At 35.2% G+C, this 17,238-nt stretch overlaps 2 protein-coding genes across 2 annotated transcripts in view; one reads left to right on the forward strand and one right to left on the reverse strand.

Moving 5' to 3' along the window:
• Nucleotides 1–2,681: 2,681 nt before the first annotated feature.
• Nucleotides 2,682–5,716, forward strand: LOC131161325 (alcohol dehydrogenase 1). The gene is made up of 10 exons (XM_058117015.1): nt 2,682–2,919; nt 3,021–3,157; nt 3,315–3,361; nt 3,478–3,803; nt 3,919–4,001; nt 4,104–4,179; nt 4,346–4,407; nt 4,908–5,003; nt 5,101–5,262; nt 5,372–5,716. Exons 1-10 carry the CDS (start codon nt 2,883–2,885, stop codon nt 5,486–5,488), a joined length of 1,143 nt encoding a protein of 380 aa, XP_057972998.1. The 5' UTR covers nt 2,682–2,882; the 3' UTR covers nt 5,489–5,716.
• A 2,105-nt stretch (nt 5,717–7,821) lies between these two features.
• The window catches only part of LOC131161337 (putative transcription elongation factor SPT5 homolog 1), a 28,416-nt gene continuing 18,999 nt past the window's right edge, over nt 7,822–17,238 (reverse strand). Inside the window, exons 7-22 of the mRNA XM_058117043.1 lie at nt 16,860–17,217; nt 16,557–16,712; nt 16,353–16,450; nt 16,213–16,261; nt 15,978–16,130; nt 15,750–15,893; nt 15,543–15,636; nt 15,247–15,405; nt 15,103–15,151; nt 14,928–15,022; nt 13,761–13,839; nt 12,906–12,960; nt 12,700–12,817; nt 12,445–12,588; nt 8,756–8,856; nt 7,822–8,392 (exon numbers count right to left, since the gene is read on the reverse strand). Coding sequence (XP_057973026.1) covers nt 8,153–8,392; nt 8,756–8,856; nt 12,445–12,588; nt 12,700–12,817; nt 12,906–12,960; nt 13,761–13,839; nt 14,928–15,022; nt 15,103–15,151; nt 15,247–15,405; nt 15,543–15,636; nt 15,750–15,893; nt 15,978–16,130; nt 16,213–16,261; nt 16,353–16,450; nt 16,557–16,712; nt 16,860–17,217 — 2,092 coding nt within the window. The 3' untranslated portion in view covers nt 7,822–8,152. The remainder of the gene's footprint in view (nt 8,393–8,755; nt 8,857–12,444; nt 12,589–12,699; nt 12,818–12,905; nt 12,961–13,760; nt 13,840–14,927; nt 15,023–15,102; nt 15,152–15,246; nt 15,406–15,542; nt 15,637–15,749; nt 15,894–15,977; nt 16,131–16,212; nt 16,262–16,352; nt 16,451–16,556; nt 16,713–16,859; nt 17,218–17,238) is intronic.

A 17,238-nucleotide genomic window follows, 5' to 3' on the forward strand; every position in this document is an offset into this window, starting at 1 on the left:
ATATCACAGTATATACAGTTCAGATTTACAGTGTTATGGTTATTTTGGAAACATGATGAAAACAGTAGAAAGATTATAGTTATATATATATATATATATATATATATATATATATATATATATATATATATATACAGTATCAGATCCCCGATGAAATATTACAGACAGATACAGATAACAGAGCGCGGTATCGTTGCTATTTATAGATCAAAGTGCAACCACATATCTTAGATAGTATGTGGGTACCATCAACCACGCTCGGAGAGCTTGCAGACTCCCCAGATTCTAGGTAGAGGGGGCCCGGTTTGACGAGGTAGTTTTTTCTGTTTTGTGCTTAGGAGTGGATGCAGTTTGGCTGGACTAAGGAAGCGTAAAGTACAGTGACTTACCTGGTGGGCCAACCAAAGTTAAGTCCCGTTTATGGACCACACAATCCTATCATGAGGGGTCAAATCATGACATACAGATTTCCAAGGAAAATCACAATTATATATATGTATATAGATTTACAGTGTTTGATAAATATAGTATGATGTTAGAAATATGGAAAGTAGAAAATCAGATGATAGAGTTATATTTTAAACTACGATGAATGTACGATATACTTTGTACAGATTTACCATTTTATACAGTTTCAGATGTTATTATAATAGTTATGCGACTTGGTCGCCACACACTAGTAATAGCATATTTCTACTTACTGAGCGTCGTCTCATCCCATTACTTTAACATCTTTCAGGTGAGTTAGTTAGGCAAGTAGATCAGGTGAGCAGATAGAGGTCCCTTTTGATTGCCCTGCCTATAGGGTAAGTGTATACAGAGCATTGTGTTTTGGGACAGATGGTACTGATGAGAGATGTACAAATGTACCTATAGTTTGTAAACACTAAATTCTGGTATTGTATGTATATATATATATATATATATATATATATGGTTGTATGATTTATATTTTCCGCTGCATAGGTGTGTCTACTGTGTACAAAAATACCTCAGTGCCCTTCTGAGGCCTGGGATGCTATAGCAGTGACATCAGAGTAGTTTATGCGTTTATTTTTTAAAAAAAATGGTGTAATTTTTGGGTTGTTACAGATACTTTTTTCTTATATGAGTCCAAATGCTAAATGACTAATATGTCATGTAGGGGGGGGGGTGCAAGCGCCTAGGTGGAAGCAAACACTATTTTGAGCGTCTTTAGTTCGGGCATGTGCAAGAAAATTATTCAAAAGATCTTAATAAAATGACGTCATTTTTTAGTGTCTCTAGGCTGAACGCTTGTAAGTATCTGCTTGCATGTAGCTGCCATGTCGCCTTCTTTTTTTTTTTTTTTTTTTTGTTGATTGTTTTAAAAAAATTTCCATTTTTTAATTAAAATTTTCATCATTTTTCATTTTTCTTATGAAATTTTTATCTTCTTTCTTGCCAAACAAAATGAGAAGCTAACAGCTAACACCTATTATTTTTGGGACAAATAAAATGTTTTAAGATATAACTTCATAAGTTGATTGGCTATTTTTAATAAACTTCCAACTCTTGAGAGGCCTGCTTCATGGGATAAGATTGATTCAAATCTTTGCTTGTTATGTATATCTAAAACTGTAATAAAAATTTATTTGTTTTTCATTTATTCTCAGACTTGCCAAATATACATATATAAGAATCGTAAATGAATGGATATAGTTTGAGTTGTTACAAAATGAGAAGCTAATGGCTAACAACACCTATTATTTTTTGGACAAATCATATGTTTTAAGATATAACTTCAAAAGTTGATTGGCTATTTTTAATAAACTTCCAACTCTTGAGAGGCCTGCTTCGTGGGATAAGATTGATTCAAATCTTTGCTTGTTATGTAAATCTAAAGCTAAAATAAAAATTCATTTGTTTTTCATTTATTCTCATACTTGCCAAATATTACATATATGAGAATCGTAAATGAATGGATATAGTTTGAGCTGTTACAAAATGAGAAGCTAACGGCTAACATTTATTATTTTTGGGAAAATCTAATTTACTTGTAGCTTACACGTCAAATTTAAATTCAAGTTTGAAGTTCTCATAATCATATCTCTGGATCTTTACTTGATCTTCTATATGGGCTAACAATGTATATCAAGTTTTAACATTTCTAAATATTATCGTTAGTATTATTAATAATTTTACAAATATGCATTTTCAATTTTTTATTCAAGGTAATCAAGCCCGATAAGTGAATTCAAACGAAACCCAAGACATAATATTATTTATAAAATTATCAGTAAGTCTTATCATTTTCTATCCCAAATTCAATACCATGCCGTGGTGGGTGGCATGTACTTATTGGCGACAGCATCTTGACTCACCTTTTAATATGGAAACAAATTTCTATCTCTTAGACCATGGGATATAAGAAAAAAATTAAAATAAATTAATAAAAAACTAGAATTCACTTTTGATTACCTTGAAAAATTCAAAATGCATGTTTTGAAAATTATTAATAATGACAATAACATTTTAGGAGTATTAAAGCTTGATAAATGTTGTTGGCGAAAATCAAGTGATTTCAACTTAAATGGCAGTTGAAAATTCGGAAATATGATAATGAGAACATTAAATTTGACATGTAAATTGACCATACAATTAAATTAAAACAAAAGTATATATATATATATCAGTCTATCAGGGAACCCAGAACAGCAACTAGTGACACCGTGACAGCACAGTAGGAAATTTGTAGCTAAGACAGCTAATCCTTCCTTACTGCAGCTTTATCCTTTTTTATACTTTTTTATTTTTCTGTCTTCCTAATTCATTCTATAAATACCACATAAAGTGCCTTCCATCTCATGAGTCATAACCCAACTGTGGCAAATTAGCGAAAAAGAAAATTAAACGCACAGAAAATGTCAAGCACAGCTGGTCAAGTCATTCGTTGCAAAGGTAGTACTGCTGCTTCAATTCATCAGTTGGGTTCTTCTTCACGATCAAACTTTCTGTTGTTCGATCATCTTAATTAATTTTTCGGATGGGTTGAGCTGCAGCCGCCGTGGCATGGGAGGCAGGGAAGCCGCTGGTGATCGAGGAAGTGGAGGTGGCGCCGCCGCAGGCCACGGAGGTTCGCCTGAAGATCCTCGTCACTGCCCTCTGCCACACAGATGTCTACTTCTGGGAAGCTAAGGTAATACGCTATACTAATAAATGAATATAATGACTTAATACCCATGTCATGTGCTTAGCACATCGATGAGAGATTGATTCAACTCAATTCATTTTGCAGTTGTGTTCTTCATGATAACAAAGATGGTTTTTTTCATTTTTGTTCTTTGATCTTGCAGGGACAGACCCCTGTTTTCCCCCGAATCCTCGGACATGAGGCAGGAGGGTATGAATTAATTTCTCTTATTATGCGGGCTTAAATTTTGTTCAGTCATGTGAATAATGAAGTCTTTCTTTTCCTTTCTTTTCTTTTCTTTTCTTTGAATTGATATGGGTGTTTAGGATTGTGGAGAGTGTGGGAGAGGGTGTGACAGATCTCCAACCAGGAGATCATGTCCTTCCGGTGTTCACCGGTGAATGCAAGGAGTGTGCACACTGCAAATCAGAAGAGAGCAACATGTGCACACTCCTCAGGATCAACACCGACCGTGGCGTGATGCTCAACGATCAGAAATCGAGGTTCTCCATCAATGGCAAGCCCATTTACCACTTCGTCGGAACCTCCACCTTCAGCGAGTACACTGTCGTTCACATCGGCTGCGTCGCAAAGATTAATCCACTTGCTCCCTTAGACAAAGTTTGTGTTCTCAGCTGTGGGATTTCCACAGGTACCAAATTAAACAGTTGATCGTGTTTTGAAAACCAAAACATGTAATCAAAGCTAAAAGGAATGCTTTAATGTTTTTGTCGTTGAACACATCTCGGTTTTCATTTCAAATCAAGGACTTGGTGCTGCCCTGAATGTTGCAAAACCTCCAAAAGGCTCTAGTGTGGCTGTGTTTGGATTGGGAGCTGTAGGCCTTGCTGTGAGTTTCTGGTCTACTCTCTTTTCATTATGTAGTTGTGTTTGTATTCTATGGTGAAGATGCTTAATTCATGTTGTGGTGGCCTTGTGTTTATATAAATAGGCTGCAGAAGGGGCTAGGCTTGCTGGGGCTTCAAGAATTATTGGTGTTGATTTGAATCCCAGCAGATTTGAACAAGGTAAGCAATTAATCCATTCAATAGAATGCCATATCATGCTTTGTGGTCCGCCTCTTTTTCGGACCCCACATATATGGGAGCTTTGTGCGCCAGACTGTTTTTTTTTTTATTATCAGTAATTAGAGATGGAAACATTATTGATCATTCTTTGCGATTTAATGAACAGCTACGAAGTTTGGCGTGACGGATTTCGTGAACCCATCTGACCATCAAAAACCAGTTCAGGAGGTTTGCTATTTCAGCTTCCCTTGCAACATCCATCCCAGCTTCTCTTATGATACTTCTAGCCGATAAAATAATTTGTTTCGAAACAGCAATAATGATTTCCCAAATGAGTCAATGACATATGAACATGAAATAGAAAATAATTTCAAGGTGTACTTTACACCATGAATTCCATTGTTGAGGTCCAAAAAGTTTCCTAAGAATTTAAGGAGAGCTTAATTACTAACCTCTTCTCTCCCGAAAAGTGTGACTTGATGGGCGACCACACTGAACCTAGAGTAAGGGTCTTGCTCAAATACCAACACAAGGAAACCTTACCCATCACAAACTCTTTGAGCAAACAAGACCCACCCACAACCATGATATGGTTATCACTTATCATGAGACTCATTAATTCCATATTCTTAAAATGTCTGATATTCATTTAGTCCGAGATTTATAGAGTAGGCTGTGCAAGTTCACAAAAAGATTCTAACACAAGCAACCTGTTTTGGTCATTGTAGGTGATTGCAGAGATGACTGATGGAGGTGTGGACAGAAGCATAGAATGCACTGGGAATGTCAATGCCATGATTTCTGCATTTGAATGCGTCCATGATGTATATATCCTCCATATTGAAGTCTTTTAGTGTTGAACAAACAATTAGCAATTGCTATATATGATGGTAACTCATCAAATTAATGTGCCTCTCTCAGGGCTGGGGCGTTGCTGTTGTTGTTGGGGTGCCCCATAAGGATGCTGTCTTCAAGACCAACCCCATGAACTTGTTGAATGAGAGGACTCTCAAGGGTACCTTCTTCGGGAACTTCAAGCCCCGATCCGATATCCCATCAGTGGTCGAGAAATACATGAACAAGGTACATACTTTATTAAGCTTATGACGAACAGAACATATCCCACTTGGCCTACTCCTACCTACCAAGCAACATGGCTTTCAATTTGACAATGTTGCTTCAAATGCTGCAGGAGCTCGAGCTGGAGAAGTTCATCACACATGAAGTCCCTTTCTCCGAGATCAACAAGGCCTTCGACTACATGCTGAAGGGGGAAAGCATTCGATGCATCATCCGAATGGACGGTTAGGACGGAATGGACCTCTGCTTTCCTTCGACACCGCGGAATTCGAATAGTATTGTGTGTGAAATGATAATAAGAGGTGTTGCCATGTTGGTGCCTGCATATCCTACTGCCTATGCAATTGATGCTTTCTGGGATTTTACCATTTCCTGTGTCTTTAAACTTTAAAATGTTAATGGAATTGTGTTTCCTAAGGACCCTACTTATGTATAAAATTTGCTCTGCTTTGCTGCATACTACACATGGTTTCTCCAAATCTCTAGGAATTATATCAGTGTACTGTAACCATGTGAGGATTAGGTCCGCTTGGATTATGGGTCTTGGTGGGAAAAGGAAAGGAAAGTATTTTCTATTATAGTTTTTTCTTTACATCAAATACTATTAAAAATAAAAATTTATTATATTATGATTAAAATTTAAGAAAAATTAAATATTAATGGTGTATAAAATCAAATATTTGTTCATTAATTTGATATATTTTTTATTTTCTATTTTCACTTTTCTTGAGAACCAAACATAAGAAATTAAATTCCTTTATATTTTTCTTTTCTTTTCCTGATATTTTTTAAATTTCTTTGATGAGCCATGCCTGTTGCCCACCATCTACCATGACCTATTTTGTTGTTGTACTAATATTTTTCAATAGTATGAATATGGTGCTCGTAAAATGTATTAATAATTGTGCATGACTGATTCTTATATTTCATTTTGAATTAAAAATATCTAAAAATATTTTTTATATAAAAGGAAGAGAGTAGTTAAGGGCTTGTTTGGTATCGTTACTATTTTTTATTTTCTAATTTTATTTATTTACAGCAAAAAACAGATTATAAAAATGCATTTATTTCTATTGTGAATTTTCTGTTTCAATTGATGGTTTTATGATTTTAAATTGTTTTGACAATTAAGTGAATAATTATAATAAATTTTATTTTTATTATAGTAATTTTTTAATGTGCATTATTTGTAATTTTATTACTTTAATCATATTTTTATAATATTTTTTAAGTAAGTTTTTAATTTGCATTAGTTTTATAATGTTAACCAAACAAGTTGCTAGTTTCTAATTTTAGTTTTTTTTCTAATTTTTGGTTTCGTTTCTAATTTGTATTTATTTATTTTTTTTATAATAATACCAAACAATACACTAATTTCAATAGTGTGAATAAAGAGAGATTTAAAACTCCATATATTATCTCTGCTGATCTTATCTCCCTTGGCCTGTGAGAATGGTCATCGTAGCTGCCAGTGTGTACTCCCTAAAAATAAAATTCTTTTTTAGAAAAAAAAAAAAAGAAATAAAAATTTAAATTGTAATATGAAAAGGACAATTTCGGATAATTCATTATCTTCAGTTATTTTTCGACAATTATTTCAATTGATTTTTTAACATGCATCAATAGAAATAATTATTAGATATACCTTGCATATAAATCGAATGAAAGTGCATGTATTTTATTAAACTAATTAGTATTTTTACACATAATGAATTCAAGCTAGACCTAATGTATATAACATTTTTTTCAATGAAGACTTGAAGATGTTCAAAAATAATATTTGCGTAAGCGAATAGCAATCAATCACATTCTAATTTCATTACAACGACTTCTTTGACGTTTCTATTTCACAAATCAAATAGAAATTAAGTTATTTTGATTTGCAATATATATATATATATATCCATTAATTTAATTTCGTTTCATTCTTACATGCATGAAAAATATGCTAACATTTAATATACAAAATGTTCCAATTTGCAGCCCTAATTCTTGAATCCCAGATGATTTCAAAGAAAAAAAAGGAGATGGGTAAAAAAATCAAGTCAACGGGAACCATTGAAAAATTTTCTAAATTTTTTTAAAAAATAAAAATAAAAGTGACGGGAGGCTTGGGATTGAAATCATAATCAATGCTCGTGAAAAAGACTAATGTGACGCGACACTTGGTAGAAATTATAAAAAATAATTATGGCAAGATTACTATTTAAAAGTTGACTACTTGCAGAAGCGAATTATCTGTTGACCCTTCGCTCCATAATTGCTAATTCTACAAACACTCGTACAGAAATGAGCGGACGGTGGCTGGCTAGGGGAACCAACCTTGCTATAGGCCCTTCAAAGCAAAAGCTGTCAATAAAAATATAAATAAAAATAAGAGCTCAAAGCTAATATCACCTTACCATTTGTTTGGTTGGCAAGAAAACAAAGAGGGCAGGAAATTTATGCAGATTCCTGTTTTCGAAATTCTAGTTGAATCATTTATTTTTTGTAGAATCATATGTACCCATACCATGCCATTTATATTATTTTAGTCAGATCAAACATAGACTCTATCCCAAATTTAAGAAAGTTCAAACTAATATTAGATCAATTTTTATTTCTCAACAGATAACAATATAAGCATAACATAGATCATTGGGGATTCTTTACAACATACATGCAAAGCTCAACAAATTTTAGTGTCTTTCTAACTTATGATGAATGCAGAAAAAAGATGTACAATGTAGATTTAACTTGGGGATTTACTGCTTCTACCAACAAGGGGAATATGCTGCGCCCAAACATAATTTGAGAAACTAGAGAGATGAAACCAGAACCAAAGGCACAATCCAGCATTTAAGTTACAGGGTGACCTAAATATTTTACATGGGAACCTATTGGGTCATGGCTATTATGCTAGTTTTGCTAGAATAACCATGTCCAATATCTTAACATCCAGCGTGTCGTCCACCTTCACGATTCCATCAGTACCATCCACACCAATCAGCTTCCCGGTAGCCCCACGCTGTGCACCACCCATTATCTTAATCTTGTCCGATTTCCTCGGTATCACCATCTCAATTTCATTGGGAAGAGCACCCATCGTCTCGCCATTCCCACTTGATCCAAGGGCTACCTTACAAGAACCATCCTGAGCCATAGAGACACCACATTAGCATATTTTGCTTAAAAAAAAAACTTGTTTTTAATATTCATTTTAATCTGCGAAACCCTCCAGAAGCGACTAAATGTACCAATTGAAAACACGCGCAAGGGGGGGGGGGGGGGGGCCAGAGGCTGGATTAGTATTAGATCATGTTCCAGATCTTCAACTAGTATTGTATCGAATTTTGTAGCTTTTTATAGCCTAAAATTGCCTTTGCATCCAAATAATAATGATAATGATTCTCAGTACATGATTCTGGAATCAAATTTTTTTTTCACAATTTGAAGATGCACATCTTCTTAACGACAGGTAGCAGGGATAAAATTGCATTTGTAGATGAGAACGTACCGGAAGCACTTCTCGAATAACCCCCAGCACCGTATCTTCACCAGACCTACGAACATTGACCAATATGTCAGGCAATAGCCAAGGTCCTTCATTGTCCCCGCCTGCCAATTTTGTAAATCTTATTGTAAGACTTCACTGAAGTACAAAAACAGCAGAGGTACGAAATATACATCTCACTGAAAAATACCATATGCAAGGATAAATAATAGGGCAGAAGCACCTAACAAACCACCACACCATTTAGATGTTCCACAAAACAGCCCTATTTTTGGGCCAAGACATCCTCTAGAATGTTTTCTTTTACAATTTTGACGAGTAGCAGTGGCAACAGCCCTATCAATGCAACAAGAATCTCGATGACCTAAGGGGGTTCTCAAGTTCTTCAGCACTCACTTCCAACATACATATAAAGAATTGATTTTCATTATTAACATGTTGCAATATGAAGGGTTTATTAATCAAAACCATAAAAAAAAAAACCAAGTGGCAGTCCAATATTTAATTGCTGACAACTTTTGCACTTCACTCCATGAGAAACTAAAAGGGCAGCCCAGTGCACAAAGCTCCCGCACGTGTGGGGTCCAGGGAAGGGGTGGACCACAATAGTTCTATGGTACACAACCTTACCTTGCATTTTTTGCAAGAGGCTGAAGTCACCACCAATCATTTTTTTATTTATTTATTTTATGAAAACTGCTGAAGTTGTCTCCAATCATTTTTGCATAAGTGTGATCAATCACCTAATTATCCACCAATTTTGATGACAAATGTTAATCTAACTTAAGATAACTAAAATGGTAAGGGCCATTCCAGATAACAATAGACCTGGTGATCCTGGTCCAATGGATAAAAATCAGTTAATCTGAACTGAATCCGATCCACCTAAACCAAGTCACATCCGATCTATGCATTAAACAAGTCGGACACAGATTGTAATTTGCTCATTCAATTATCCATCCAATGTGCCACAGATTATCCATTCCAGTCTGCCTTGCCAAGAACACGGTAAATATTATGATATAACAGATCAAATAACTATAATTGATCAGAGAGGTATTCATGGTTTAAAATTATTGATGAATATCCAATAGAAGTTTGTTTAAGAATTAATTTTTAAAATAGTTATGCTTTTTATATTTAAATTTATGTGGAAAACTACATTTTGAATTTTGAATTTTTATCAATTTTTGAGAATTGCATTCTAAGAATATCATGTTTTCTATTTAAATTTAGATGGTTAGTTATTTTATGTTTGTGACTACAGTTTTAAGAACAATTATGTTTTCTATTTAATAAATATTTACAATTTACCAAATCCTATTTCAACTACAACCTCAATTATTATGTTGAGAAATAAATTATTGATCAAATCTAAAAAAGAATTATTCTTAGTAATGACGGATTACCTGCCACCCACCATGGATTATCTTATCTGAACCGCCACTTAGGAGAGTCAAATATGGATTATAATTTCAATGCTTAGTCTACTATGGATTGTCCAATTCAATCCACTTTGCCAAGTATTACAACAAAATATCTAAGTTAGAATTTAGTATTGGAGAAAAAGTGATAAATATGTCATGTAGCTCTTTTACGCCTGATAATGCTAAAGCTATCATGTTAAATTCATGAATGGTTGTATAGGTGGAAAGCTGAGGTTATAATGAATATGTTAGTACAATTACTATGTATGCCATTCATTTCTTTTTCTCTTGATTCTAAAATGTAGTTGAAGCTTTGTACGAAACAAACTTTGAAAGATGTCGAGGCTTAAAGTGATATGTATTCACTGTAATGTTGTTATCATTATTGTCGCTATTTGAACTTCTAAGTTGTTTAATATATACACATACATACATACATACATACATACATACATATATATATATATATATATATATATTTGTAAACATTTTCCCTTTTTGCAAACTTAAAAACGTTAACTAATAAAAATTGTATTCATAATTTCTCTTCCATGACTTTTTCAACAAATAAGGGCCATAGAAATAATGAATCGTACATAAATAAAGTTCAAGTTCGAATTCAATTATAAATTCCTTCATCGTAGACACAAGACAAGAATGGTGGGGACTATGATGCGATGAATCAAAACCATAATTGATTAGACTTTTCAGACATGGCTTAAGTTATTGAGGACAATTTGCTTTTTTTTTTTTAAGAATTATGGTTTAAGAATAATTATGTTTTTAATCTATTTAGAATTTATGAGAAATTAAATTTTGAATTGTGATTTTTGTCAATTTTCGCTAATTATGTTTCAAGAATAGTTCTGTTTTCTTTTTAAGTCTAGATGATGTTTGGCTACACTTTTTACGCCTACGGTCTTAAGATGCTCTTGAAGTTAGTTTTTAGCACCATAAGCTAGATATGTGTGCATGAAAAGAGACTAGCTACTAGGTGAATGTATATTACAAAGAATAATTGTTGTTGTATTCTCCTGAGAATTTGCACTAGCATGACATGAGTGCATGGTTGTGTAATTATCAAATCACTGCTTTTAGGATATGTCACCAAATAGAAAAGGCAAGGGTTCCTTCGAAAATGAAGGTTTTTGTGTGGATAGAGTTGACATGAACAATCTGTTAAAAGATCAGAAACCATAAAAAGCTGTCCCCTGATGTGTGTACGTCGTGTTTCAAGTCGTGAGACACTCATATATTCCTTCATTTGCCCTGTAATTTGGACTTTGTGGAACAAACTCTTTGGTTTGTTTGCAGTGTGTTGGGAATGTCCTAGCTCCCTGGAGGATTTCTTGTTGGGAGGTGGAAGGATGCGAGGGCATTATGATCGTGTGCAATTATGACTGTCTTGTGGGAACATTGGCTGGAGAGGAATGCTCATATCTTTTGAGATCAGATTTTTCCTACTGATTTGACTTGGTATCAGATTGTCTTTTTTCCTTATTTGGGGATTTATTCAGCAGGTTGCTTTGGATATGTGGTTTCTCTAATATACAGCACAATTGATTGGCTTTCCAAGCTTGATATTTTCTTCTTTTTTCTCTTCCTAGTGCTGACTGTTTTTACTGGGTTTCTCCTTGTAATTCACTGTTCACTCCACGAAATTTCTTCTCCTATCTAATAAAATAAAAACAAAAACAAATCCAAACATAAGTAGTTATAGAATAAATTATTAGTTAAAAAGTATAAAATTGTGCTCTTACACATGGCAAATTATCCACCATATGTCATGGATTATCCATTATCCACCAAATCCACCACAGATTATCCAATCCAACCTGCCTTGACAAGTCTAAAGATATCCCAGCTTAATTTTTGCAAGTGTTCCATTTTTTCAACAAAAGGAGGGGGAGAGGAGTATTAAAAGAATTTAAACTTCAAAAAAGAAATTGACAATGCTCGGCCGGAAGTCTCAAAAAAATTATATTAAAATTTAACAAAAAAAAATAAGCCATAAACTATTTCGACCAGGGATAAATTTAGGTTCTAGCAGCATGGCTGATGCAATATTGAGTGTTATGTTACTCTTCTGATGATATAATGCCTTTAAACCTCCGTTTGGATTGTGCATTTCAATGCCAGAAGCAAAGTGGAATTATTAGGTGTCACTGGGACAAAAAAGGCAAGTAAAAACAATAATGTACCTATCAATATCTACACCATCACAGACATCTCCAGCCTATAAAGTGTTGGAAAAGACATGCATACCTATTGTAGGAGACATGACATCCAGCCCACCACTTCCAGGTGTCATCGGCTGCCCACCAGGAGTGCCAGGTAAATATGACACTGAATTTGGTGTCATGGGCTGACCACCAGGCGTTGATGGCAAGTAGGGACTTGGAGCATTTGCTGCAGGAGCAACATAACACAATAAGCTATGGCATAGAAGAGGACCAGCTTAAATAAGAACACCATATATTTTGTGAACAGAGTATCAGAGTACACTCTTTATTCCATTACCATATGCAGTGCTGCTATCCCGAGGTGTTCCAGCATCACTGTAACTACCACCAGGAGTGTTGGCCCATCCGGAGCCGGGAGTGGGTGCTTCATAAATCCGTGATGGAGTACTCCCTGGCTGAGAAATCACAACATTGTGTAAGTTATATACACAGCAAAAGATCCTGTGGGTGGGTATTGAGACCAGACTGAGCAGGACCACTAACCTGATATTGTGGACTTGCCGCCCAAGAGGCAGGGTTTGCATCTTCCCAGTTATCCCTGATTTGTTGTCATCATAATTCCAAGGATATTATTAGTTGCAAACTTTTGCAGTCCCATCAGACCACCATATCTTAAAAACTTGCGTATTGTCATAATCAACAGATAACATTCAATAGAGGAAGCATTATTAGCAGGAATATGTACTCATTTTATCTTATGTGAATTCTATAAAAACAGATAAGCTATTAGTAAGGATTTAATAGCCCTTAAGTTGCTGGAGGAAATTGCTCATGATCGTGTAAATTGGCAGAAAAGGATTCATGTAGCCAATCCAACCTACTGGGACTTACGGCTTGGCTTGTCATTATTGTTGTTGTATTTGGTTACATTTGGTTTGAAAATGGAGCGGGGAAATTATAGGGATATAATAGCTTACAAAAGAAAAAGTGTTATCAATATATGACCATCTAAAATTTTTTGTAATCCAAAACATGGAATAGAGAAGCAATAACTATTTGAAAATTTCACCAAACAAGAATAACATTTAGTGTAAATTATTATATATCCATATACAGTTAATATTCCTTTCCCACACCATTCCATTCTGTGAACCAAAAAGAAATTAAAACCTAAAATTTGGTCTCACAAGTGCTTCCATGCTTGGTAGCAACTATATACATAAACCTCAAGTTTTTGCATTCAAAAGGGAACTCTAAATTTATTGAAATGAACATCAACGGTTAATCATACATGATAATTTAAACTAAATTTCTTTTTTTAAAAGTTAATAAAAGAAAAAACAAATAACTAAGTAATTTTTTTCTAAAAAAAAAATATAATGGCATTCATAGACCAACCTTGGTGGGCTCATTGGTGTGTAAGGATTCCATGCTCGGTCACGCATAGGTGTCCTCATGCCATCATGAATAGGTGTTGCTGTAGAGAAGTTCAATGATAAACAAAAATAATAATAAATAATTAATTAGGACACATCATTGAGGGATGCAACAAATATGTACGGATTTGACTAAGCTTTCAGATACCCAAATACAAGGGATGCAAGAAATTAAAAAAAAAAAAGTAATTAATATTCAATTTTGCAAAATTGCATGATTGGTGCCATTGCCGCAGCCGCCACAACTGCCTATACCCACCACTGCCTAACATTGAGCACAATCAGGGCTGCCGGCTGCCACCACTGGCTCACGAGTGGGCTCAGGAGCTTGGCTCAATAAGGGCTCGTTTGGGCTCATTTATTATCTAAATGAGCAAGACTCAAGCCCAATTTTTAGGCTCGATTTGTAAATGAGCCAAGTGTGAGCACAGCCGGGCTCGGCTCGTGAGCGGCTCAATAACTAGCTCGAATGGGCTTGTTTATTAGACTTGTTAAGGAGTTCGGTAATGAACTTATTAATAGACTCGTTAAGTTGGTCCAGTCCCAATGAGTCCAATACTAGCCCAATCATCCAAGGAGAGACAAAAATTTTGGCCCAAACAAAATAGGTAGATGAAATTATTATTATTAGGTCATTCATAAAATTTCAGCACAAGCCCAAGCTAAGCCTGAACCATTACCGAGCCTGCAAATGAACCAAGCCCGAGCTAATATTTTTAATCTCAAGCCGAGCTAGAGCCCAACTTTCTAAGCTTGAACCGAGCCGAGCCCAAGCCCAAGCCAAGCTCTGACTCTACCAAGCCGAGCCTGAGCATACTAAAGCTCAGCTCAACTCGGCTCGTTTGCAGCCCTACCACCAACACCAACCACATCACCCACTGCCCCCAACATCCACTGCCACCATCACCCACCGCCAAGCATAGAATGCCAACCACCCAAAAAGGAAAGAACAAGATGATATTGGATTATTCTTCTTTTTATTTTTAAAAAATTAAAGTCAAGTAGAATTATCCAAAAGAATTTTTGAATGTTTTTCAAAAGCAAGAATCTGAATACAGTTTTTGAATCTTATACCAAACGAGGCTTTAGTTCCTAGAATAAGTGCAAACAATATATTAAACCAACCAACCTCCAGGATCTCTCATGGGAGTCATATAAGGATGGAGTGGAGTTCGGGAAGGATGCATTGGGGTCTCACTTCCAGAGCCATATCGAGGTGCGTCACTGAGAAATATACGCAGACCATTAGTTAAATTCCAAAACAACTTAAAACCCAGAAAATAAAAAGGCAGGATCACATTTACCGGAATGGTGTTGAAACAGCCACATTATCAGATATATGATTGCGGTCAACTGCAAGTACAGCAGCCATTAATAATCCACATAGAAAAAACAAATAGCCATGGAGGCAAAATATATTTTTTAAATCCCAAATAAAATGAACTTGCCTGTGACAACCTTCATCTGGGACTCCAATTCAATCCGAACTGATTGGCCTTTAATATCTACAACACGCCCACGGTAGCCCTTATGGGGACCAACACGAATTTTTATTGTCCTCCCTACCAATGAATCATGCCCTCTTCCACCTCTATGCCTCCCACCAGCTGTGTAGCATAAATAATTAATCCAAAAAAAAAAAAAAAGCCACAGCGCAATTTAAGATTAAGAAGCTTGCTATTATGTTTAATGTTAAAACAAAATAAAAAATAAAAATAAAAACAGGCAGGCTTTGGCAACGTACAATCAGAATAACCTCCTCTAGGTGGCAATCTGCCTGGCGATTGAGGAATGCGTGAAGGAGTTCTAAGATTGGCAAATCTTGATACCAAATCACCCTACAAAAGTGGCAACATTCTAAATGAATAGTGGGAAACCAAGGGAAAAAAATTGAAAATCCTTGCACAATATAAAAATTTTAATTTGAATAACAAGAATACAAATATCATACATTTCTATCACCATTGGCCCGCGATCCACCTACTACCACACATGATTGTGATTTGGCACAAATGAAGCCAGCATGCTCAAGGTGATGACGATCATAAATGAACAAAATTCCTCTGAATATGTGTTCAACAGGACCTTGTTTCCCCTAAACATGAAAGAATGCTGAATGACATCTATTATCAACAAACTAATGCAATATGATTAATCAAGTTAGAGTTGAAAATCTCACTTTGCAAGGACCATCAAGAATCCTAACGATATCTTTCACAGATATTGTGTTCTTGGAGCGATCTTGTGCATAATTTTTCCTCTCAATTTTGTATTTGATTTCTCTCAACTTCACAAGCACAACCTCTGGTCTATCAGGAACTCCCTTGAGAACCTGGGAAGCAAGTAATACAATCCAGTAAATCACAATGGATTCAAACGTACTCATGTTAGCCGTTGAGGCAATATTTGCTCACCTGGAAAGCTTCACTTTCTACACGTATGATTACACCAAAGCTCATGTTGCTGTTTAAAAACTCAGCATAAAGATGAGAACGTGTATGGTTAGGAGAGAATTTATTTTTAAAAAAATGCATGAACAAGAACAAGAACTTACTCCAACAGCACAAGATCATGAAGCTCATAGTCCCCAATTCTCGTAACACCAGTTGTTACCTCAGAGCTCTCCACAACATGGTCAGAAAATACACGGATCTAAAAACAGAAATTGACATAATCACTGCACCACTTATCCAACAAAAAAAATTGCTGCAAATTCAGGAATTCATGTTTAGAAAATTATAGGGTATACACCACCTACGTGTTCCTTTGTTGTATCAGACAAAATGATGACTACATGTCCCTCAACTGTGATAACCATTCCAGTTGCCCCTTCCTGTGCACCAGAGACAACCTTCACATGATTCCCTGGTTCAAAGTACTTGCAAAGCTCTTTTTCATTAACAGCAAGTGTACTCTGCCAAATAAAATAAGAGTTAAACCTCAGATGGGTCATATAAATCAAATTAGGAAAGGGCATATATTTCTAATTTCTAATCATTTAAGGACACTTAATATTATGAACTGAAAGAAGAAAGCCAAATTAAAAAATCAGTGTTGTTACCGGAAGGCCCTCCATCTTTGGTCTGATATGAACATTCTCTTCCTCAACTTTCTCAACCCAACCCTTTAAATTTTTTAGGTCTCCCTTGATAACTATGACTTGATCACCCTTCATAAAGTGTCCTTTCTTTCTATTTGCAAATAAAGTTGACAAACTAGCTATATCACCATCTCCATTCTCACCAGGTTGCCGAAATTTCTCAAGTTCATCGAAAGTTGGTTGTATGCCCTGAGTGCTGATTGATTTCATAGATACTGCTTTATATAAGAAACCATCCTTGAACAACATACCAAAGATATTCTCAAAGTAATCGCCAGTCATTGGATCTCGCCTACGCTCTACGCGGATATTCATTTCTCTGGAAAACAAACCAGCAACT

The sequence above is a fragment of the Malania oleifera genome, chromosome 8, assembly GCF_029873635.1.
Source record: "Malania oleifera isolate guangnan ecotype guangnan chromosome 8, ASM2987363v1, whole genome shotgun sequence".
NCBI classification, from domain to species: Eukaryota; Viridiplantae; Streptophyta; class Magnoliopsida; order Santalales; family Ximeniaceae; genus Malania; species Malania oleifera.